Source organism: Coloeus monedula, assembly GCF_965178545.1.
Source record: "Coloeus monedula genome assembly, chromosome: 1".
In the NCBI taxonomy this organism is placed as follows: Eukaryota; Metazoa; Chordata; class Aves; order Passeriformes; family Corvidae; genus Coloeus; species Coloeus monedula.
Window position 1 is genome coordinate 115,511,268 of NC_138781.1, and position 25,655 is coordinate 115,536,922.

General features: G+C 40.6%; 1 protein-coding gene across 1 annotated transcript in view; it reads right to left on the reverse strand.

Annotated features, from left to right (window-relative positions):
* The window catches only part of LOC309571409 (ras-related protein Rab-10-like), a gene marked incomplete at its 5' end in the record, with an annotated part of 32,694 nt that extends 14,153 nt beyond the window's left edge, over window positions 1-18,541 (reverse strand). Inside the window, 4 exons of the mRNA XM_082278881.1 lie at window positions 723-812; window positions 8,950-9,088; window positions 12,272-12,332; window positions 18,382-18,541. Coding sequence (XP_082135007.1) covers window positions 723-812; window positions 8,950-9,088; window positions 12,272-12,332; window positions 18,382-18,541 — 450 coding nt within the window. The remainder of the gene's footprint in view (window positions 1-722; window positions 813-8,949; window positions 9,089-12,271; window positions 12,333-18,381) is intronic.
* Between the last annotated feature and the right edge of the window lie 7,114 nt (window positions 18,542-25,655).

The following is a 25,655-nucleotide window of genomic DNA, read 5'->3' on the forward strand; positions in this document are numbered from 1 at the left end:
ATTCCAAGTTTCAGAGAACAGATGCATATAGTTTGCAGTAGCAAAAGTTATTGGTATATAGGACATGCTCTCCTGCATATTTAGTTATTATACCATTTCTTCTGTCATAGCATGACTTCTGAATTTCCTCACTGGCTCTCAGTGAGAGACATTTGCCATTCCCTTTAGAACAGCACTCCCCACTTAGCAAGTTCTTTCCCTACTCATGGTCAGCAGCTATAAACTCTGCTGTAGTCTCACCTACACATCAGATATGCAGTTATGGGGAGCTGGATGTTCAGTATCTGTCCAGTGTTATTTAAAGCTATTCACAGACAAGGCAGATCACTTTGCACAGGCTGCCAGAATAGTTCTCTATAGTCAGACTATAGCAAAAATACCACTGATGGGTGGTATCAGAAGAATTATGCAGAATGTATTACATTTTAATATTCCACATTACAACAGTATTCTGAAAATGAAGACTCTGTATAAGATTTCTACTGTAGCACCTAAAACTTTTAAAGTACATTTTAACCTTTAAAAGAAAAATCAGTATTCTAAAGAGATCAGCTAGGAATTACTTAATGTATTTCCAACACTCCAGAACTCTACAACTGCTCTTCTAGAGCAAGTCCTAATAGAACTTCTGGAATTCAGGAGCTTTTTACCATTTTCAGTTTAACAGCTCACAGTCACATACTAAGAAACTCAGGAGGACCCAAAGAAAGTACCAAAGATACCTTTTCTCCTTTTTGTTTTGGAACTACCCGTTCTGACTCCTTATCACACTTGTTGCCCAACAGTATTACGTCCACTTCATCACCTGCTTTCTAAAAGAGAACCAGCATTAATAAGTGTCAAGTAAGAAAAAAGCAAACAACAAAAGCCCTTCATCTTCAGCTCACACTAACCTTCAGCACTCCATTTCCTTGAAAGTAAAGGCTAAATTCTGTTGTGACCTTCATATGTGCAAATATTTTCCACCAGTTACTGGGATTTGGAGGAAAACAGCAAGATTGCAGAGAGCAGAAAAAAGCTACTTAGAAGTGCCACGTGTAATTTCCAACCTCTTTTGTAAGATATAAAGTATATGGTGCATGGGCACCATCTTCTGATGAATGCTCCATCTTGAGGCTTTAAAGTGACTGGAAATACCCTGAATTCACAGACACTGCCCTCCTTAAAGTAATAGATTCATGGATTGGCATATGACTCTGGTCTACATCCAGCACTCACAAGTAAAAGGGAAGGAATTTGCTGCACCTGAAAGAGCACCTCTCTGTGCTTGAATTTGCACAGAGACAGTAAAATTACTTTCAAAGTGTTCAAACTCAACATAAAAGTCTGATTATTCCAAGACACTAGGAAGAAGGCAATAGATTTTTAATGAAGTAAAATTTAAAAACCTCATTGATTCCAAAAGGAAGAAAAATCTACCTTTTTGACCTTGTCTCCATCTCTATTCCTCTAATCCACTCACATGCATGATGACTGTGAAATGCACTGGGTTTTTTACATCAGTGTTATTTTAAGATAAGTCATTGTAACTATATGTGACTGGAATAATGACAAGGAAAGGGAATAGCTCTGCAACAGCATGTGGAATTTGAAAACTGACATTCCTTATGAAAATCAGAATATTTAAAACCCCTTTTGGTGCTTAAATGAAGGACACTTAAGGGTCTTGATCTACAAACAATAGAAGCTAACGTAATCTGATGCCATGGCTTTTATTCCGGAGGTACATGCTCCCACAGCTTCCCTGATGACTCAAAACGCCTGGTCTCAGGCTACAGATCTCTCTACAGGGACTTTGATGAAATCTCTGATCTCTGTCAAATCCTTAACTTTTGTAACTTTGCCATAAGACAAAATCCGTCACAACCATACAAAGAAAAACCTCTATTCATTAAAGGATGAAAGAACACTATTTTTAGTCTCTTTCTACTTTTACAACAACTTGAAGACTTCATCAGTAGGCACAATTTAATATTAAGGAACACTATTTCTTTTTTTTAATCCATTCTCCTCTTAGAGTCACTTAGACTTATTCCATACCTACAGTTTATGTTCAAGAAAATGTAGTATTAAAATGAAGCAAACCTCATAAGAGTACAAAGTACAGGGCTAAAATAATGAATTCCTCTACCCTGGATTAATAGACCAAAATGTTGGCTGTTTCAGAATGCACTGAAACTTCACTCATTAAGATCAGTGGCTCTCCTACATAAAATCACATACATCAGTCCCAAAATAGGGTAAATAGACAATTAAATCTCATTATATAATCAACTTTTAATTTGAAAGAAGACTGAAGGTTGATGAAGGTTTTAAGAGTGACATTTAACTTCACTCTGAAGTTAAAAGTTGAGAGGGAAATATTTGCATACTGCATGTACAAACCCACTGAATTCATTCTGTAACTTAATTTCTGTATAAACAGCACAAATTTTTGCAGTAGGAATGTTCTTTCTAAACAGCTTCAAACAATAGCAAAATTTAAATGAGGTTTGAGGTACTAAGCCTTTCAGTGAGTATTTATCAGTACTACCAGTCAAAAAGTATTTATTTCTGCAAATAATTACTATTTCTACATCAATATAATGCATTAATGTAGTCTCACTTTGTCTGGATCCTCCACCAAAGCACTTACAGTTCTCCTTTTTTACAGATGGTATCTTGCAGCTTCTTTCATTTAGAAAAATGAAGATTGTAAGTCAAAATGATGTCCATTTTAATCTCTGAAAATTTATTTGTATGAAGTCTTAAAAAGTTAAGTCAATACAACTAGGCAGAATTTTGACCGTGTGCTCAGCTGGCATCAAACCTGCACGGGTACACTGATTTGACCTGGCCAAAAATATGGCTTTTCAGTGCTTCCAAAAGCTTGCTGTGTATTTTCATACTCAGTTATTTATAGCTCAGGAATAAGCTTTCCAAATGCAAAATCTATAGCTAAAAAGATGATGGTTATTTTACTGTTGTTATAATCCTATTATGCAAGTCAGCACTGAGTAAGCTCATGGACTCAGGAAACATTTTTCCCCCATGTTATGGAGAAGTACTATTAAAAATTTCATCAGTTCCATCAAAGCAAAAATAATTTTTTCTTTCCAGATGAAGTTTTGCTCTGGTATCTACAAAAATGCCAATTTTTGGACCACTCTCTCAGTTTTTCTTTGGGTTTTAACATTTCAAAGTTCACATTTTACTGAAGCTTAAAATAAATATAATCTGAACCTGGAGAATACCTACACTATTTTATTTTGAAAAGGAAAACATCATCACAGTATTTCTCTGTAAAAATTGGAGCAAAGAGATTTACTGAGACTGACCAAGTTTTCTCAAGTGTTTGGCACAGCTTGGAGCCACCAGGTTTTGGCAGAAGCGTTTTTCTTTCACCAGGTTCCCAGGAAGCTGGATCTGGCAGCAGCAGGAGCCAGGCTGCTCTGAGCAGTGGCCACGGGAGGGAGCAGCAGCAGAGCCTCAAACTCAGCAGTGCCACATCCTGGACTCGGAACACTGGACACTCACATCACAGTACCACAGTCTCTGTAGCACATTACTGACAGGGGCCACCCACCCGTGCCCTTCATCCCACTGCTTAATGTCCACCCAGACAGGGAAATACACAACCTGGCTATGAGGCTATTAACAGAAATCAAAAATGCAAAAGCAAGAATATCTTGCTCATCCCCTTTGTATGTAATTTGTTTGGGGATTTGGGTGGGTTTTTTTCTAATGTTAGGTCTTTTTTTTTCTGCAGTTTTAATTTTCCAGAAGTGTTGTGAATTTATGTGAGTATGAAAAGTAGCAGACACCTTTTCTTTAAGAAAACTACACCATATCTGTACTTACAGGTTATTGGAAGAAACAATGCCTTCACTTCTTAAATAGTGAGCACAGACCTACCACGAATGACCTCAGCCTCCCCTGCAGCAAACCGACCATGATGATTATGAGCTCACCCAGACCTTGTATAAAAAGCTATCTATCCAGAGATATATTTTCCAGAACACCACCTTGTCCCTTCACCACACCTCCACGGTGTAGTTGTGAAGGGCTGCACGATTTTGATACTCCTTAATTACAGTTGGAAAAGGCAACAAAAGTTTGTTTGTAGGTCGAACAGTCAAACTGAGAACGCATACCTGAGAAACACACTATGGGAATACTTAAATAGACTGTATTTAAGGAAGAAATGTAGCATTAATACAGTTTTTCACATTCGAAGAAGACGTACATGGTCAAACATCAAAATGATAGCAGAGCTGGAGAAGGCCATAAAACTGGGAAGCTACTTCTTCTTACTCACTGGACAATGACACAAGGAACTTACCCTTTGGAATATTGAAGAACCATTTGCTGAGAACAGATTGTCCTCAAAGCCTCTTTGAAAGCATCCCATGGGCAGTGTTCATATTAGGATTGCTGTACATGACTCTGTCCACAAATTTTTCTAAGTGCCACCTTATGACCTCAGTTACAAATGCCTGGTTTCCAAGACTTCAGTGGAAATAAATGACTGATAAAATTTATTTGTCTATTAGCAAATTTAGAAGGCAGTAGATACACACCTATTCATCCCCAAACCAACCTAGGACTACAGATAAACCAATTTAATAAAATGACAAGAACAAGAATTTTAAGTTCTAATCAGAGCTGTAACGACAAACCTATCTACGAACTGGGACAATTTGATCTTTTGACATCAACCTCTCCCATCTGAGCAAGAAAAACTCAGAAGAGTTTCAAGTCAAACTAATTTACATTTGTGAAGCAGTTTCTTATGCTGCTTTTATTTAAGTATGATGCAGAAACACTTAAAGACAGTCCAGTCTCCCAAACACACCAGAAGAACCAAATCAAAGAAGGGCATTATGTAGAAATGGCAGCAACTCAACAATCCATACAGTTCATGTCCTGGCTGAGGGGTCACTTCTTCGGGGAGGACAAATAGAAGGTTAATGTACTTCAACAACACTAAACTACTGTCACCAAGACTTTCACAAGTAAAGAAAATTATCTTCTCCATGCAGAAAATTCTGAGATGGCAGAAAACTTCTAGCACAGAGAGAATTGTTAGGACCTGGTAATGCCACCTGCATGGCCACACCAGGAGACTAGCACTATTAAAACCAGTTTAATAGTTTACTTCCAAGGTATTTGGAAGTAAACAAGGACCTACCATCTATCTCAACAATTTCTGGAGACCCAGATGCCATGTGTAAAAAATGGAGTGATTTAGGTTGGCAAGGACTTCTGGAAGACAGCTGGTCTAATCCCTGCTCAAAGGTGGCCCAACTTCAAAATCTGGTCAGGCTGCTCAAGGCGCTGTTGAATGGACTTTTAGGTATCTCCTTGAAGTCATCCTCTCTGGGCACCTATTTGAGCATTTGAACACTCTATTGTGAGGAACTTTTTGCCAATGTTAGTTGGAATCTTGTTCAAAACATCCTGGAAATAGCTGCTTTCAGCAAATGGATTTGTTACACAGCTGCTTGTATTTAATTTTCAAAGGCCAAACAGCATCAGCCTTTCAGAACAGGTGCATGCAGTAGCTAAAAGCCATGTCAGCAGACAAGAGGAACATTTTAACAAACTGAACATAACCTGCAATCCTACAAATAAAGAATGGTTTCAGGTTCTAAAGTTATCTTCCTGCAATTATCATGCTCCTAATGAATGCATTACAAATCCAATATCCCTATACTGGACTTGACAATAATGCCCTAAGATATTAATCTGTGAGTGAGTATATTTTTCTAGCAAGCTTTTGAAAAGTACAGTCATGTTCCTTAATTTCCTCTAGTTCTGAATTCAAATTTTACAGCAATACAGATATGGCAGCATATTTGTGTCTTGAACTTCCTTGGACAATAATTAATTTTTAATAATGAAGCTGCCATATTCCACACTTAAAATAACTGAAATATAACGAGAACATTACTGGTAATCTCACTGTAATTGCACTGACTGGCCAGTTTTTATAAAATCAATGGGAGTTTTTAAGAATGCTAAATTGCTTGGATTGTCATTTTCAACTGTTGCAAAAATGGCTTAGCACACTGAACAGACTTCTAAAAAACTTTCTGTTTAAAATATTTATGTGCAAAGAACCAAAAAATGAGAGCATAATGTAATAACTGAATTGCCTCAAAATTTCTGTTTGATTGGTTCACGTGCAAGCTTTACATTACCTATTAGTCTGGTATTTAGTGAAATCTGTATTCTCTCTGCTTCCCTTTTAAAAACTTATTTATTTTTTCTACACTTGCATATTTTAAATGGTGCTGTAGCAACAGTCACTTTTATTCTGGGCATTTGTGGGGAATTAAATACTGGTTTGCATTCACAGACCAAAGCAAATGCAAGGAATGTCACTGACCTCCAGGAAGTAATTAATTTTCATGAAATGCCCTGTGTTTTAACAGTCATTGCTTAAAAACATTTCTTTTGCAATGAATGGCCCCATATATTTTCACCAAGACACTTCAGAAATTGATATCCCACTAGGACTAAATTAAATTTTTTATTACTATCTAGCTCTATTACAACACTAATTGCTAGTTTTGAGATTGGTACAATCAATCATGCAATTTACATTCCTAGAAATTGTTTTAGATTGAGTATTTTTCCATTTTTTAAACTTTAACAAAGTACCTTCAAGGGTTAACAGTCTAAGTATTAACAGCTTGAGTACATTTACCAGAAAGCTTTTAAATATCACAAACGGAGAGCAGGTTTGTGCAGGTGTTATTTCCTGATTGACTAAAGCACATCTTAGCCTGTGTGGTGGCCATAGGAGCTAGTCCCATCCTTCCCTCCACCCTAGCCATTACAGCCCTGACACCTTCTTGGTGTTTATGGTTGTGCATTGTAGCCCACTGAATCAATCACCCTGTCGATCAAATTAAAGACAACAGGACAAAACGACCCCTTTGGAGCCAGTGTGAAGACAGACCAGTATTTTATGTCAAAATTTAGATAGATACATAGATATAAATGGATATATGCAGATAATTTACATTTTTAGTTTCAGGTAACAGTAAACCTGCTATCATACTGTTTGCTGAGCTAAATCTTTGTTAACCATGAAATTGTACAACCAGTGGCATATCCAGCTGTGACTTCTGTGTGGCCAACAGAAGAAGGGCGCATGCTTTGCTTAACAAAATAATAAAACAGATGTGTTAGCTTAAAGTGTGTGCATACCAGCCAGTAAGAATATTGTGTCATGGAATCTCCTTTGTAACATGTTAACTGCAGTTAGGCTCTGTTGCCACTAAGACTTCCAAGACAACTCTAAGGTCAAGAGTAATGATGTACGAGGTCACCAGAGTAATGGTTTTAATAAGGAGATAATGTGAATGTAATGTTTTACCAATGATATAAGATATCCCATGTAGCTATTATTGAATATATGATCACGTGTAGTTCATTAATTCAGCCGTATACTGAAGCTGTGAAGAGAGAAAATATATAATAATGCATTCGATGGTTTTATTTCAAGCCCCCTTCCCCAAGATGGACTCTCCTATCCATCATGTCATATCCCCACCACATCATAAGAGTATTAAAAAACCTGCCTGAAAGTTTACTTGCTTTTAATCAACAAAGAGCACTACCTTGCTTGTGTTCCTACACTAACTTCCACAAGCATGCTAACTACAAACTGCTGTGCTACTGCTGAGGAGCAATCTCACTGCTCCCCCAGCCTCCTGACGAGGGAAAGTAGAGAGGATGGTACTGATCTCTTTTCCTTGGTATCAAGAGACAGGACACATGGGAGTGGCTCAAAGCTGTGCCACGGAGATTCAGACTGGACATTGGGAAGCATTTCTTTACTGAGCGGGTGGTCAAACACTGCAACAGGCTTCCTAGGGAGATGGTCAGTTCCCCAAGCCAAATTAAGAGGTATCTGGACAATGCTCTTAATAACATAATTTAACTTTTGGTCAGCGCTTAAGTGGTTGGGCAGCTGGACTAGATTATCACTGAAGGTCCCTTACAGCTGAACTATTCCATTCTAAAACTGCCTTGCCTCTGTCTAATTGAGAAGACATCAAGAGAGACCTAGCAAAAAGACTTGGAATATAGAATTACATGCAGCTGAATGATCTCATGTCTAAGGGCTTGCCCACTCCTCCCTCCCTTCACATTGTTCCCACACATTCTTCTTCTGGCCTTTCTACTCCTACCAATTTACCTTGCTCCAACTCCAGTTAAGTGTCAGACCTTCTATGGGCCTCTTAAACTCACTGATGGAGCAGAAAAACCACCCAACTTCTTTTGCTGTGTTAGTTCTCTACCACATTAGGAACTCAGAGTGAACGACAGAGGGCTCTGACAAGCTCCAGTGAGAACACATACCCCGTCTGGCAGCCATGTGCTGTTGAATCACTTCCTATGTCACATGAAAGCACGTATTTCTGGCTGCAGCACCACGAGCAGCTGAGCTAACCAAACAACTTCCCATCCCACTTCCTCCCTCCTGAAACCATCCTCTCAAGGACTATCCAGCAAGGACAAAGATGGTATTTAATCCCTTTGATCTTGGGATGAGGTAACTACACTGAAGTAATGAAATTAGCAAAGGGAAATCACTGGCTATGATACGGAATTTTGATATGGAATCTAATTAAAATCCGAGGATGAGCTCATGGAGATTCATCTATGCATAGCCACAGCAGTGACAAGAGCACCGTAACTCAGCATGCACAAAGCTGGACTGGAAGCTGTGTTTTAGAAGTACTTCAGAAAACATTCCTCCATCACCATGGGCTTGTCTACATATACACCATGTTCCAGTTTCAGATGACAGTAATTCTACTATCATACTGTGTGCTGAGTTAAATGCAAGAAATTCTGGTTAGAAACATACAGGAACAAGAACACATCTCATGCATTTAAAATGACATATTAACTACCTCCACTAAGAGATCAACCACTGACAGATATATTTACCTCATATATGTCGTTCATCCAGACTGTTATACTTTGAAAACTCTTCAGATTTGTGATGTCATATACGAGAACAAAGCCTTGTGCACCACGGAAATAGCTGGTACTAAGTGTATGGAATCGTTCCTGGCCAGCAGTATCCCTGAAAGAAATTGTAACAAATCACACACACACAACCAAGCAAACAAAAAAGAGATGATCAAACTGCAGAATCGCCAAGAAAGATTATTTCACTTTAAGGAGTATTGTCCAAATTTTAAATTATGTACTCTTAACACGAAAGGAACAAGAAAAAATAGGGATGAGAGAAAATCTGGATGCCAGATATAGCAGTGAAAGAAATACACCAGAAATCTATTCTGACTAATTCAGCCCTACGAGGGAAGCTAAGCCAGTGGCTGAAAACTGAGAGTAATGTCAAGCCCACCATTCCTTCTTTATATAAACAACTCAGGTGATTAAAAAAATCAGATGTCAGATGACCTCCCCATATTCTGACAACCCCTTTGTAAACTGTGACACAAACAGCAACCTGGTTTAGGTGGTAGACAGGTTTTGGGGAAAAGCCATAAAATACAGACACAGAGATTCCTACACACAATGCCAAAACTTTAGGAAACAAACACAAATGGGATCCCTCAATCTGCTTCAGGAGACGTTGGCTACAAAGTACCACACCGGAAATGTTTCTACACTAATACACCAAGCAAGAAGAACAAATGAGATAAGCTCCAAGCTTTGGCCTAGTCCCAGAGACTTGACATCATTTGCGTAAGTGAAACCTGATGGGAAATAAGATAAATAAGGAAGGTGCACGCCCAGTGGAAGCAAAGTCAGATGACATGGGAAGAATACAGAGATGCTGTTTGCCACTGTAGGGAGAAAATTTGTCTGGCCAAAGCTACACTGGAGCTGAAGTTGCCAGAAATCTGGGAGACAGTAAAAAGTTTTTTCAAATATATGAATGGCAAAAGGCAGTGTAGAAATAACATCAGCCCGTTACAGGATGAGGATGGTCACCTCACCAACAGGGACACGGACAAGGCAGAGGTGTTTAACAAATTCTTTGCCTCTGTCTTCAACATGGATGACAGACCAAGGGGTTCTCAGTGCCCTGAGCTGGAGAATCATGGCTGTGAGAATGATGAACTCCCAGCTGACCCTGAAATTGTGTGGGATCTGCTTCTCCAGCTGGATTCTTACAAATCTATGAGGACTAATGGGATTGATCTGAGGATTCTCAAAAAGGTGGCTGATGTCATCGCAAAGCCTCGCTCTTCTTTTGAGTAGTCTTGGGAGTCCGGAGAGGTCCCAGCTGACTGGAAGCTGGGTAAAGTTGTCACAGTTTTCAGGAAGGGCAAGACCCTGCAAACTACAGGCCTATCAGTCTCACTTCAGTGCACAGCAAAATAATGAAAAATATTATTCTGGGAGATAGTGAAAAACACCTGGAGGACAACACACTCATTGGTCACAGCTGGCATAACTTCATGAGGGCAAAGTCCTACTTGTTGAACATGATTTCCTTCTATAACATGGTAACCCATCTAGTTGATCTAGGAAATCCAATAGATATGATCTTGTTGAACTTCAGCAAAGCTTTTGATATTGTCTCTCACAGTACCTTCCAGATCAAATGTCCAGCACACAGCTGGATAACCATAGTGAGTGATGGGTGAGCAACTGGATCACAGGTCGGACACAAAGGGTTACAGTGAATGGGGTGACATCAGGCTGGCATCCAGTCACTAATGGGGTTCTACAGGGCTCCATCCTCAGCCCAGCTCTCTTCAGCATCTTCATTATCCACCTGAATGCAGGACCTGAAGTGATAATAAGTAAGTTTGCCAAAGATACTAAATTGGGTGGAGCTGCTGACTCCCTCCAGAGCAGAGAGGCCCTGCAGAGAGCGTTCCACAAATCAGAGGACTGGGCTATCACCAACTGCGTGAAGTTTAACAAGGGCAAGTGCTGGATTCTGCACCTGGGACAGGGCAGTCCTGGTTGTGTGTTCAGACTGGGGGATGAGATGTTGGAAAGCAGGGCTGCAGAAAGGGACCTGGGGGTCCTGGTCACTGGCAAGTTGAACATGAGTCAGCAGTGCCCTGGCATCCAGGAGGGCTGGCCCTGTCCTGGGGGGCATCAGGCACAGCATTGCCAGCTGGGCAAGGGAGGGGATTGTCCCGCTCTGCTCTGCACTGGGACAGCCTCACCTTGAGTGCTGGGGGCAGGTCTGGATGCCACAGTATAAAAATGACATTAAGCTCTTAGAGATCCTCCAAAGGAGGCCCATGAGAACAGGGGAAGCCATACAAGGAGTGGCTGAGGTCACTTGGTTTGTTCAGCCTGGAGGAGACTGAAGGGAGACCTTTTTGCAGTCTACAACTTCCTCAGAAGGGGAATCAGAGGGACAGACACTAATCTCTTCACTCTCAAGAACAGTGATAGGACTTGAGGACATGGCCTGAAGCTGAGTTTGGGGCAGGTAGGTTGGATATTAGGAAAAGGTTCTTCACCCAGAGGGTGTTTGGGCACTGGAACAGGCTCCCCAGGGAAGTGGTCACAGCACCAAGCCTGACAGAGTTCAAGAAGCGTTTGGATAATGTTCTCAGGCACATGGTGTCATTCTTGGTGTCCTGTGCAAGGCCAGAAGTCAGACTCAATGATCCTGATGGGTCCTTCCAACTCAGCACATTCTATGATTCTATGAATTACACCTTAAGAAAGCTGTAAACAACCCTGTAATACTCTTGTGTTAAAGCCTGAGATAGAATAACTGCAGATCCAACACCAGTCAGATAATTCATGTACAGATTTACTCCTTGAGAAGTTAAATAGTGGTAATTAGAGATAATCTTCTGTATTAGATGTCTGGGGAGCCAGATGTCAGAAGCCCTACATACCCTTTAGAAAAACTAAACCAAACCAAAAAATACTGTACATTCCCAAAGATTCATCTTACCAAAAGTCATTTCTCCTGGTGACCCTTTTGAACATATATTTGATGGGTAATGAAATGTAACATCTTCTTGCTTTGTCACTTTCCTCCATGTTCCTATATAATTAAATATACTTCATATGGATCATAGATCTGCATTTGTTTGTATGCTGCAAGTTTTATTGTTAAAGCAACCCAGTGAGAATCCTCTTTTTAACTTACATTAGTTACTGAAAAAAATGTACTCTCCTAGGCTAAATTCAAATTTTAAAATGACCTAGTAGGAGCACCTGCACATTATGAAGACACACAATTAAAAGTAGATGAGATTTTTCATGTCATAATGCAATTTAGTTGGCTTTCTTTGTGATACTAATTAAAACTTACCATATTTGAAGCTTCACTCTTGTATCATTAAACATTACTGGCTTTACTTTAAAATCAATGCCTAGAAGAAAAAAGGAAAACCTGTAACATTTCTCATAATAACATGGATTCCCTTTGAAGATTTGTTTCTCAGCACTAGTATCATGCAATTTCAAACAGAAAGTGAAAAGGAACAATACCATTGAAAGAATAACTAGCCAACCATATACATTCAAAATGGAAGATGCAAAAGGAAATTACTCAGTGCTGAAAGCAACTATGTGCCAATACATTGCACAAATACAATACAAAGCAATGCCAGTACCAAGCAAAGAAGGGGCAGGTCGAAGCAAAGGTGCAGATACTTGAACCTACAAGTAAGTATTACCATGGATCAGCAAGAGATGTGACAGCAGTTTCATGGCCTGTGCACAATAGTACATTGTGCAAATATAGTGGGGATTTTCAAGACCATGGCAGCTATTAATGGGAAAGTACAAATGCTTACAAAGCTGTCACATGTGCAACACAGTTTTTCTGTCCTTATTTCCAAACCCCTAAAGAAAATATCCAGGGTTACATGAGCCCAAGTAGGATTTGGCTGTACTCATTAAATGCAAAGATCAACATACGTGGGATTTAATTCAAAATGAAGAGGGCTGGCTCTACAGCCTAAATCAGATCCAAAGCCAATGCTAAAAGCAAGTATTAACACTTAAAATCAGTGCAGAATGTTGTCTCTACATATCCTACAGATCTTTCCTCAAAGATTTTTTTTTAATGATTTATAGTGTTTTCCTTTATTAAATCATCAAATTAGTACTTCAAATGTGCTATATGATACCTAGATTTATGAGCTGTTGAAATTCCAGTTTTAAAATTATAATCTGCAAGCTATCAGCTGCTATCTTAGGAGTGACTTATTTTCACAGAGTAAACCAGTTTCCCCTATTGCTTCATTGCTGAAGTTTGAAATACCGTTTGATAATTTCTCTGATTGCTTTTTTCCCCTCACTGAAAAACAATTAGGCTCTTCTTGTCAATTATAGTAAGTGAAATTAAAGTAATGTGACAGCTGACGATACTATTTGGTCAAAATTCCATAAGAGCAAACTACAGCTACTTAAAATGACAGAGTGTCTTTTCCCTAGTAACGTCATTTGAAATAACCAGACAGATTGAAAAATCACAAAAAATTTAAGTTAATACCACTGTTTGGATTTCTGTAAGAACGTGCCAAATTACTTTATCAAAGGAAAGCACCCATGGCAGCAAACCAAAAATGCAACAGAGGAAATGCTCCCTTCCTTTGTACTCACAGATGTATTGTGCACCAAATTTTGACAAGTACACTCTCACATGCATGCACTCACATGCACTTTCAATGCTATTAACATTTTTTGTGTGTATGTGGTAAGGGAGTTGAGGTGTATTTTAAAAATTATTATGATAACCATGTCCTTCACTTGATGAATTTTCATTGAAGCTTCAATGAAAAGGAAAGATGAAATAATATAATTGGTATCTGTAATTAATATTACACAAAGCTTCCTTGATGGAATTAATAATGTCAGAAGGAAATGTAATTCAAGTAAAATTTGCTCATGTAAGGTGAAATTCCAATGCAATGGAAAACATTTGTTCCTGAAATTCACATAGTTTTGTTTAATTATCTGTATCATTTTCTACAATTGATGTTGGAGCAGTTGAGAAGGACAGAGTATACACCGGGAGGCTAGAACGTCACTTCCATATGGTGCATTAGGAACACAGCGAAAAAATTATGTTCCAGACAGGGATTCCCAGAACCATAGGAAAAAGTTCTTAGTTGACATACCTTTTAATAATAAATTGCTATAAGCTCTTTTTAAAAAAAATTATTTGTAAAAAGGGAAGCAGAGTGCTGAATCAGACTAAAACTTAATCTAAATTAAAATCAGGCATATTGACTTCTTAAGTCAACTTCAAAATTTATTGACCTAAAAGGTCAATGAATGTTAGTGAAAAAAAGAAGTCAATATGTTCTGCATGCATGAATTGTTCATGTCTTTATATGAAATTTCCAGCAAACTTAGCAAATTGGAAAGACAGAAAAGAAAAATGAGATACACAATGCCAAAGACAGCTCACAGATTTCAGATACTTTTAGTCCTACCTGGTATACAACATGATCAACATAACAAAGCAAGCATTGATTACAGCTCTTGAGATAAATGTTATTGGAATGCAACAGCATGTACTTGCTTCTTTTAAGCTGTCAAATAAAACCAAGAAGGGGGATGCTGACTGCAAGTTCAAATTCTGGTTGTTATTTCTGACTTTTACAGCCATGAAATTAATTTCTTTTCTTTTTATTACAAAGAATAAATAATGCCCATATTAGGACTGAGGCACCTTAAAGACAGTTAGGTCTAAAAAGCATAAAAATACTCAGCCGTGGGATAATTCAGCTTTGAAATGGCCCTCTCTTCCCTCCCTTTGGTCCTCTGCAGAAGTCCTCTTCAAAGAGGCCTTTTGCAGCTGGCCTGGAAAATTACAGCACACTTTTTACCCTGAGCTGGTGGGTTCCTGATAGAAAATGCTCAAAAGCATATGTCTATCAGGAGCAAATGCAAGTTTGAGTAGCTTAGCAGGATGCAAGAGTGAAAGCATGGACAGATGGTGGTGAATGCCCCGTGCAGGTTCTACCCAGCCCACTGCCCGTCATATAGCATCTTCAACTCCAGAAACAGGGAAGCAGTTCCTATCAGCTCCTGTGCCAAACTGGGCAAGAGCCCAGTGAGATGTTGGGGGTTGAGTTTCCACTGTTACTCCTACCCATACATAACCCCTTCTAGTTGTTGGTGCATTACTTTCATCATTGAATCAACAGATTCTTTTCTGAACATGTCAAGAAATGTCTGAAGCAGAGCAGTATCTGAGCAGTCACAAGTACTGATAATTCCTGGTTTGCTAGTGATGTTTGTTAGGAAAGTAAGAGTGACAAGAAAACCCAGTTTTGTTTAAAAGAATTAATTAAGAGGTGGGTTGCTACTGGTGTTGTTAACACAGGGCACACTTACCTTCAATATGGTTCATTTTTGTTGATTACTTCATTCCCTTCTAAAGTAAATCTCAGGGAATCTACACAGGCTTTTTAATCCTAATGTTGAAGTTGTACCACTTTCAACTATGACAGATTTGGGAGGACTCACAGCTCTTTAGAAATGTTTCTCACAGAAAACACATGTGCTATGGGACCACAGCCACCATAATACAGCAAAATAACCTCACAGCCTGTGAGATCACAATTCTGTTCACTGGTATACAAGGGGTTTTTTTTGTTCATAAACCTTCTCTATGACCTTATATGCAATGTCGTTGTTTAAACAAAAACATTAATTCTTTATAGTATATTCATAATACAGTGCATCCACCTTATGATGTGTATAAGTTTAATTAGAGAACTATAACTGCTTATAACTTATCCAAAAGGAGGAAGGGCACTCAGCCTTGAGTATTTGACTGCTGCATTAAAAGCTTTCAATGAAAATTTAGTGTGGATGTATTTTCTCCATTTTCTCACAAAATACGTAATTTTAGAAAAGATCACTACTCCTGGAGCCTACTACAAAATGCTTGTTCAGTTTTTTTCCCCTGCAATAACTCTAGGATATTTCCTAGTAACAAAAGTCTGTGATTCATGATGACATAGCAATGAGACTTTCAACAACCTTTTAACTTCTGTGCCTATGACCCTTTGCCATCAAGGAAGATGATGGCACATGATTTCCCTGAGTCAGGGAACTCAGGAAGTTGCAAGACTGCACCGCCAGGATAATCTTCCCTCCACTCAAATCAGCATTTCAACTGGACAGGCAAGGTGAAAAATAACCTAACAGCACATGAGCATTTAATAGGCTGTACAACAGGAAGGTTTCATTTGACTGAGCTTGTATGAAACAGACATCCAGATAAAAACAGTTATTTGTTCTGATTGTGTCAGTTATCTGTTTGGCGGTGTTAATGAGGGAAAAGACATCACAAACACAGAACACTATATTGTGTCTCCTTTCTTTACACCACTAGGAGCCACAGCCTCCAGAGCACGCTCTCCATTGCAGCTATCTCCATGAAGAAGGAATCTTCCACTTCCAACATTACTCTTTTGGAAGACACCACTCATAATCCCACCTGTTTTCAAAGTCTAATACACGTGGTAAAATGGAATTAAATGGAACACAGTATTTCAGAAATAACTTTAAAAACACATTCAGGTAACAAATACCATGTTTGGATTATTTCTTTACATTTCAGATAAGTATTTTTTTAAAAAGTTTTTAAGTATCTCAATAATAGGTGTCACCAATAAAAATAAAGGGATTAATCTTAGTCCATAAACTGCCATAAAAACCCTATTATCTTCACTATTCCTTGAAATAGTTCAAGTCACAACTTGGGAAATATATTCTTAATATCATCACCATATAAAAGTTTTTTGAGTCTGCAGTGGTCTGAATCAGGAGTAAAATAAATTATGTCTCAAAATAGTAACTTCATGGTCAGGAATCTCAACGTAAAGCAGATCAACAAAGCTGTTGTTTATTTTTATAGCCATTCTTTGGGCTTTCTTGCTAAGCCTGGCAACAAGTTGCCTATTATTAGGATCAATTTCCTGACTTTACTGTTAGTTGTGCTCTTCCCTCTTCGTCTGTGCTGGTTTCAGAAACTGCTTTGCAAGAAAGGGCAAGAAAAAAAAAGTAGTTAAAGTTCAGCCATTCTTATGTGGACAGGTCAAGTCATCTCAAGTACAAGAAGTATTCCCTGGACCAACTACTGCCACAGCTACTGCCTGGTATTTAATTCTGTTATGCCAACTCCTCCCACACTGAAAGATGTGTAAAAGGACCATGCATATTCCAAATGCAAGAATACACAATTTCCTGACATAATTTAGTTTTCTCTTTAAAATAAAATAAAATAAAATAAAATAAAATAAAATAAAATATTCTAAAACTCTAAAATATTCACAAACTCGAAAAAATTTAAATTTCCGAATGAAAATTTGTAAAAATCTCCACAGCAAAATCTCCAAAAGCACCGCACTCACACAACACACTTTCATGCCAGAGACAAGGTTTTCAGCATGTGGACAGTCACCCTGCCACTCCCCGTGGCACTGCGCTCCTGCAGTGCCAAGGCAGTGGGGAGTTCCCCACCACCCCACATCTGCAGCGTGGTGCCAGCGCAGAACTGCACGGTCTGGCAGGGTTAATTATTTCCATCATAGCAACAGCTCTGCTTTAATTGTCATGCACACCGCTAACTACAGTAGAAGATACCTTTATACCATTAAAGTGATAAAGTTTAAGCCCTTTCTAGCCTGAAATATTGATGAACTGGGCATTTTACAGACATCTGACAACTCCTTGAGGTTGGTACCTGAAAGGAGGCTGTAGACAGGTGGGGATCGGCCTCTTCTCCCAAGTGACACACACAAGTGACAGGACAAGAAGAATGAGAAGGTTTAGGCTGGACATTACAAAGAATTTCTTCCCAGAAAGGGTTATTAGACATTGGCATGGGCTGCCCAAGGAGGCGGTGGAGTCACCCTGGAGGCGTTTAAGACTGGACAGGGCACTCAGTGCATGGTCTGTTTGACATGGCCGCGTTTGGTCACAGGCTGGACTCGATGATCTCAGAGGTCATTTCCAACCTAGCTGATCTGGGATTCTGTACTGTTTTATCTGCACCTGCAGTGATGTATGGCAGCAGGGCCTCAGTAGGCAATAAGAAACAGTGAGAAACAAGTCTTCATGAGTTTACAACAGGAGTAGGTTCCCAATGCCCAGACGAACAGCAAGGACAGTGTAACAAGCCAGCACTTTGCAGAGGCTCCGGAGCCAGTGTGACATGTGTCCTGACACACCGGCAAAGGTTTAAACTGCTGGACGCGGCTGCACACACGCTCAGCTCAGCGCAGGGAGGTCTGACATGGCCAGACCGGCGCTGTCAGCGCGGCACTGCCGGGCTGGGAGATGTCAGACCTCCCTGCGCTGAGCTGAGCGTGTGTGAGCCGCGGGCACCGGGGAGCGGAGGGAGAGGAGCGGCAGCCAGGCGGGCGGAGGCGCACGGAACCGGCGGGCACTCACCGATCGTGGCCATGTAGGAGGTGGCGGGAGAGCCGGCGGGCTCCGTGTACCTGCGCACGATGGAGGTCTTTCCCACGCAGGACTCTCCGGCCATCACGATTTTCACCAGCAGCGGCCGCGGCTCCGCCGCGCCGCCCGGCCCCGCTCCCAGCCCCGCCATGGCGGGCGCCGAGTGGCGGCCGGGCCGGGCCGAGCCGCCCCGGGGCGGGGCGGGAGCGGGCCCGGAGCTTCCTCAGCGCCGCGCCAGCCAGTGCCCGGAGCCGGCGTTGTGAAATTATGCAAAGATACACGTGTTTTTTCAAGAAGTTTCATCACCGGGGAGAAAGCGGGGAACTTTTACAACCCCCATGACGCTCCCCCCGTGAAGTACAAAAATAAACAGTCTGGTTTCACATTGCTTCCTAGCGTTAAGTCAGAGGCAGAGGAAACAGGTTTTAAGAATTTCCTCTTTTAATTTGTTGTTATCTGACAGTCAAAGTGACCTGTAACACACACACACACAAAAACCCCCCTAAACAACAACAACAAAATATCTGCAGTTTAGGCTTAATATATGTCTGGGTGGTTTTACCCACATTGTCCAAATTATAAGGCCCATAGCCATTTGCCAGTGTGCACATGGAACTCATCCAGTGTCATAAATTTAGGAACAGGATATATTTGAATGAAAAGTGCTAATGTAGGTTTGCAAATACTTGTGTCTATCTAGGCCTGCAATGACTTCCCACAGGATTTGACATTGTCACCTTCAACCCTCCAAGCAACAACCTGATCAGTTTATGTATGAGATGTAGATGTGACATGCTTGCTTTTTGTGGAGGACAATTTTTGATTCTGTGAGCTCCACCTAGCATGAATCAGGATTACAGAATCAGGATCATCAAGGTTGGAAGAGGCCTTTGGGATCATCCAGTCCTACCATCAACCCAGCACTGCCAGTGTAACCCCTAAATCACTAAACCGTGTCACCAGCACCAGATCCAGATCTTCATAAACACTTCTAGGGATGGTGACTCCACAAATGTCCTCTTACCAAAGGCCAAGTATTATTTTAGGCTTATGTCCCCTTCACCCCTCATACCAACCTGCACCTCAGCTTGCCAGTATTGGACTTGGTAACCTTTAGCACTTTGTGATTGAAAATCTCCAAAAGATGTCAGAAACTTGTTGCTCACTCAATGCAATTTCCTTCATTGCTGGAAAAATGAGAATTTCTGCTGCAAGCTGAGAAATAATGAGTAGGAATCAACAGATGAAATCAACTACTGAGTTAGGTGGGCTTTTTAGGAGTGACCTCTGAGATGTGACTGTGTACAAAACCCAGCGCTAAAAAAGAGGGCATCAGTTAAAGTGTTTCCATTAGGGACAGAGTAAGGTTGTGTATTGATGAGTCTGAATATATTCTTGAGCAACTGTTGGTGGAAAAAGTTGAGCCCACAGGATACTTTCAGGTGACACATCACAGTATGAAGGTGTTTTGTGAGCCTGGCCTGTACAATAAAGCAGCAGGCATGTGGCTTGCTTAGTTTGACAAAATAAAGGCTAGGAGGGAATATGGTTACTCTTTGCCAGGTATTCAACTGTAAGAATGCAAAAAAAGCTGTGTAAAATAAATAATAATATCGTGAATAGATACACATTGACCATGAATATGGCTAAGCCAAAATTTGTGGGGGTTCTAATGATATTTCAGAAAACTCTTGCAATTGAGGTAATTGGGAGAAAATTCTAAATAAAGGCAAAACAAGAACTTCTTAGGGGGCCTGTAACTGCCTGCAATAGGGAAGGACTGGATTTCATAAACCAGAACGCTTCCTACGAGAAAGATCCCCTGCTATCTCAGCAACCCCATGAAGTTCTGCTTCCCCATGCAGAAATTTGAAGTTACCATTGGTTTTCCCAGATCTGAGGGAAGAAGGGGGTGCTGGCATCTTCTGGTAGTTCTCATGGGTCAGAGGCGATGGTGCATATGGGCATGTCTAACACAGATAATGTAACATCTGCAGGCACAGACGAGTGTCTCCAGCCAGATGTGCATCAGTCCTGCTCCGGTCCCTCCGTCAGGGCGGCTGCTGGAGCGAGGACAATGGTGCTGTGTCCTGTGGATGGGTGCTGTAGCACGGGTTGGACAGATGCATGCATGTGGGTAGCACGCTGCTTAATAGATACACCATAAGGCTTTGTCTTTGCTCTGGAGCCTTCTCCCATTGTCTGCTCTGAGGCTGTCCTTCTCAAAATAGGTTTCTTCAAATGCAAGCAGTGCTGCAGCTGCCTGCAGCAGTTAGATTTACGTGTTAGCTTGGACTGGTGGTGTTAAGAAGGATGCTGCATTAGCTCAGTCTTTACCCTCTGCTGTCTGTCAGGCCAACCAATTTAAATAAAAAGGCTCTCCATAGCATTTTGTACATTCGAGTGTTGATTTATGAGCCATGGGCAAGGTAGGATTCTAGCCAAATTCCTAATGAGACTCCAAATACCCGGGGTTACTGCTGCTCTCGGTGAGTTACAGTATCACTTTCCCTCATATTCCTATCCACAAGGGGACACTCTTTCCATCTCTTACCACTGACTAAAACCATTTAAAAGTTAGCTCCTTGAAAAACTACCATTCAATGAATGAAATTTTTTTTAATGTATGTTTCATGCTTTAGAAAAAAGTTCCAGATCTTTGTAAACTGTATGATATTACTGTACTTACAGAGCTAATCATAAGCAAAGTTAGTTTAATGAAGCTAATGACTTGAAAATAATGACTGTGGCTACAAAATAATTGGTGCAAGGCACAAAATGAAGTTTTCATTATGCTTATTGGGACATCCTTGGAAAAGGATGTATTTTCTTCTCATTCAGCTTTTTTGATTGTTTAAATCCATTTCTTGACTCTATCCAAAAATGTGATGAACAGTACTAGTAATAAAGACACAATTTTAAAAAGCATTTTAGTGGGAGAACTTTAAACTTTCCTATGTAGAAAAATGACTAGATTTATTATTTAATTTTATAAAATGTTAGATTATTAAAACATCACATTCCCTTTTCTTCAATATTTGTAAATTGTTGCAGTTGCTCTCATAGATATGATTCTTACATTTTTACTTCTTACCTGAAACATTCAGTTTAGAAGTAACAGCTTAGTTTACTGTGAGTACAGAAGTACTTTGGGCAAAGCAGATAACACCATATTTTTAAACTCTCAAACTGCTCCCACCTCCTAGTTTGCAGTAGTGTGGCAATCTCTCAATCTCTCCTGGTAAGTTGATACAGCAGTTGATTTTTCATAGAGCCAAACCCCCACAAAAGTGGTTCAACTCCTCATTGCAGTTACAGAAAGTACTGTGAATGCAGGAAGGAACCAGAAAAATTCTTCAGCCAAATATTTCATGCAAGCCATGCGGCATAATCTTGTCACTAAGCCTGCTTTGCACATACTTGCAAGCAACCATCATTCAAAAAAAAAAAAAAGTTAAGGAGAAGAACATAAATATGAACCAAGGACGAAGAAACGTTCTTTTGAAACATAATGGTACCATTAGAGATGCCACAGCCTCCTTAATAAATGAAGCTTCCTCCTTAATGAAATAAAGCTTACAAAATATTGCTAAGTGGTTCAATGTATTTCCATTTGAAATTATTTTGATGGAATATTAGAATACTAATGCAATTACAAATATTAGCAGCATATTCATGAAAGTTTTCCTGAGCTGGAGATATAAGCTAAAAATGGTAATGAGAAGAAAGAGGGAGGCTTAATTTGGATTTAAAATCCTCAGTACTAAGTCACTGCTCATGTCAAGATTACTCACTGAATAGATTCTCTTAAATGACCAAAGTGGAGCTTTTTGCTTTCATTTCTGTTAAGATAAAATCACTTCTGAGTGGACAAAATTGAGATAAATTACTCATGATAGGCAAACAGGGTTCACTAATCCTTAAATGAAATTTCTGGGCGAACTGTAAAGTATTTTAGTTATTTAAGAGACAGGATTCTCTGTCAAACCAGAATATAATTTTTAAGATTTCATCAGAGAGCAGGACATCTCTCTGAGTCAGAATGACTCAAATGTGTGGTTACTGATAAAAACTGCTGAAAAGTGATTGCAATGAGGTACCCGTTGTTTGTAGCTGCTCGTGATCCACTTTGATTTGCAATAGGTTTTAATTTTACTTTCTTCAACGGCAGAAATCATCACTACATTCTGCCTTGGCTTATTATCCTCAATTTGTGTGTCCCTTGATATCTCTGGATTCAAAGCCATGTTTCTCAATATATTTGAAAGAGGCAGTTGGTGGTCACAGTAACAGGTAATTTCAGCTGACTGAAGAGCAGTAAGGAGGATAAATGAATGATGTGAGGATTTCTGTAATGAGAGGGAGAGGTAGTTGAGGCTAAGAGAAATATTTTTGTTACAAAGACGAGTAAGAAGGATTCTGATATGTTACAGAGAAAGATGTAGGGTCACAAGTCCTGCCAGAAGCCTTCCTACAGGGTCACAACCTCCTTCAGGCATCCAACTGCTCCAACGTGGGTTCCTCCACAGGCTGCCGGTGGATTTCTGCTCCACCATGGATCTCCATGGGCTGCAGGGACACAGCTGCCTCACCATGGTCTGCACCGTGGGCTGCAGGGAATGTCTGCTCTGGTGCCTGGAGCATGTCCTCCCCCTTCTTCTGCACTGACCTTGGTGTCTGCCGAGTTGTTGTTCTCACATATTTTCACTCCTCTCTCTGGCTGCGGTTGCCCAGGGTTTCCCCATTCCCTTCATGACCTGGAAAAACTTGAGAAGTGGGCCCATGAGAACCTCACAAAGTGCTGTACCTGGGTGGAGACAATCCCAAATCTGAGTACAGACTGTGAGAAGAAGTCATTGAGACAGCCCTGTGGAGAAGGTCTTGGGGGTTCTCACAGATGAAAAGCTGAACTTGAGCCAATGCTGTGCACTCACAGCCAAGAGGCCAACCTGGGCTGCATCAAAAGTAGCGTGGACAGCAGGTCGAGGGAGATGATTTTTCCCCTCTACTCCACTCTTATGAGACCCCACTTTCAGTACTGCATCCAGGTCTGGGGTCCTCAACACATGAAAGACATGGACCTGTTAAAAGAGGTCCAGAGAAGGGCCACAAAGATGATCAGAGCGATGGAGAACCTCTCCTATGAAGACAGGCTGAGAGAGGTGTCGTTATTTGGCCTGGAGAAGAGAAGGCTTCAGGGAGACCTTCCAGTACCTCAAGGGGCTTTTTAAAAAGGAGAGACAGGGACTTTTTATATGGGCAGATGTTGACAGGACAAGGGGCAATGGTTTTAAACTGCTAGAGAGCTGGTTTAGTATAGATGTTAGGAAGAAAAAGAGAGTAGTGAAGCATTGGAACAGGTTGTCCAGAGAAGTTATGGATGGCCCATGTCTGAAAGTGTTCAAGACCAGGTTGGATCGTTGCCAAGAGCAACCTGGTGTAATGAATGGCATCCCTGCCAGGGAAGGGCTTGGAACAAGATGATCCTTAAGGTCCCTTCCAATCCAAACCATTCTGTGGTTGTGACTAACTCTGTTGTCCCAGGTGCGCTACCACCATTGCTGATGGGCTCATCCTTTGCCAGCTGCAGGTCCATTTTGGAGCCAGCTGGCATTGACTCTGTTATACATGAGGGGAAGCTTTTAGCAGCTTCTTACAGAAGCCCCCCATGTGGCCCCACTGCCTACAAAAACCTGGGCATACAAAAACAATACAGAAAATATCTTGGTAAACAGCATTCACAGGAGTTGCCACAGGAATTGCTATTATTTGAAAGAAAACTCGAGGAGCATCCTAACATCACAAAAGGAACCCTGTAATAGGAAGAGGGGTGAAAAGATATGTTACCATCAAGATACAAGGACTAGGAGGAAGGCACTAAGTACATATGCTTATTCTGATTTTTCTTAGCACCTATAATGTCAGGAGCAGTGTGGACTGAGGGAGATGATTGATCTCCATATCAGGGGGATGGAGAGTAGAAAATTAGAGCAGATGTAGAGGTGAAGGACTGAATTCATCCTTGCAGGGGCCTTTAGGTACAATTTACGGGAATGATTTCCTACAGCAGTTTTAGAGGATCTAAATGGAGTATGTGGCTTAGAGAGGTCACAAACTAAAGGCCAAGCAGCCGTGACAGTCAGCTTTGAAGGTAAGCTTTGACATACTCTTTCGATTACTTTTTTTACCCAGTAATGGAAACAAATAGGAAACCATGCAAGAAGACTGCTTATGGATGAGCCTGAGAATACACAGGCTACATCTGTATCACCTTCAGTAGAAACATCCATATTTCAGTTCAAGTTCACCAAGTGAGGTTGCTGGAGGAGTAATCCAGTGAAAATGCTCCATCTATCCTGTAGGCATTAGCTCATTTTCCCTGGCTGTCACTCACTGGCTTGCTCTTGTGCCACAGCTGGCCCTGCTAACTCCCATGCCTCATGCTCCTCTTCTGTGTCCAGACTTGCTACTCCAGCTACGAGGTGGCTGTCAGCCCATCACAGATGGAGTTGAGGCCACAGAGCTGCTGCCTTTGATGGAGCAGTTTTTGGAGGAGAGGTGCTGGTAGCTGCTGATGGTGGTGTTTAATCCTCTGAAGCTTGCTTAGCAAACTCTAAGGCAGCTGGCAGCTGGCAGCTCCCCAGACAAGTCAGCTTTCCAGGGCTGGAGTCTCCATCCATGTCCAAAAGCACCCAGTTATCCCCAAACCCTACAGAAAGAGCAACGGGAACATATATCCTCTCAGTTTTCATCCTGGTGAGGAGCTCTCACATCTGGACTCTACCATTCCCCTGTGAAATTGCCTAATTCCTTTGATCTTCAGATCTGATGGCCCCATCTGCCGTCCTCACTAGTCATGGAGCACAAAACTGGGACTGGGTTGGGTGTACTCAGAGCTGGGGGCTTGCAGAGTCCCTTTTTAAAATGCTTTTAAGATTTGAAGTCACTGTCTCCAGTTGGCCTCATGGTTTTGGTTAGTGCTGGTTATCTGAATGACTGTCTGGAGCAGGCAATGGTTTTAAATTTATTTTCCGATGACTGTTTTCTGATTTAAATGTAGGTTGCTGAGTTTATACTTGTTTTCACCAGTTTGACTATGTTTTCCTATATATCAAAAGCATGTGGAGGTGCAGATAGACCTTTTTATGTATCATATAAATCTATTTAAGTGAATAAATAAATAAACACTTCCAGAATGGAGTAAGAGTGAAAGATTGCATTGATGCTATTAGTTGTAGAAATATTTTGGAAGTACCACTATCAAA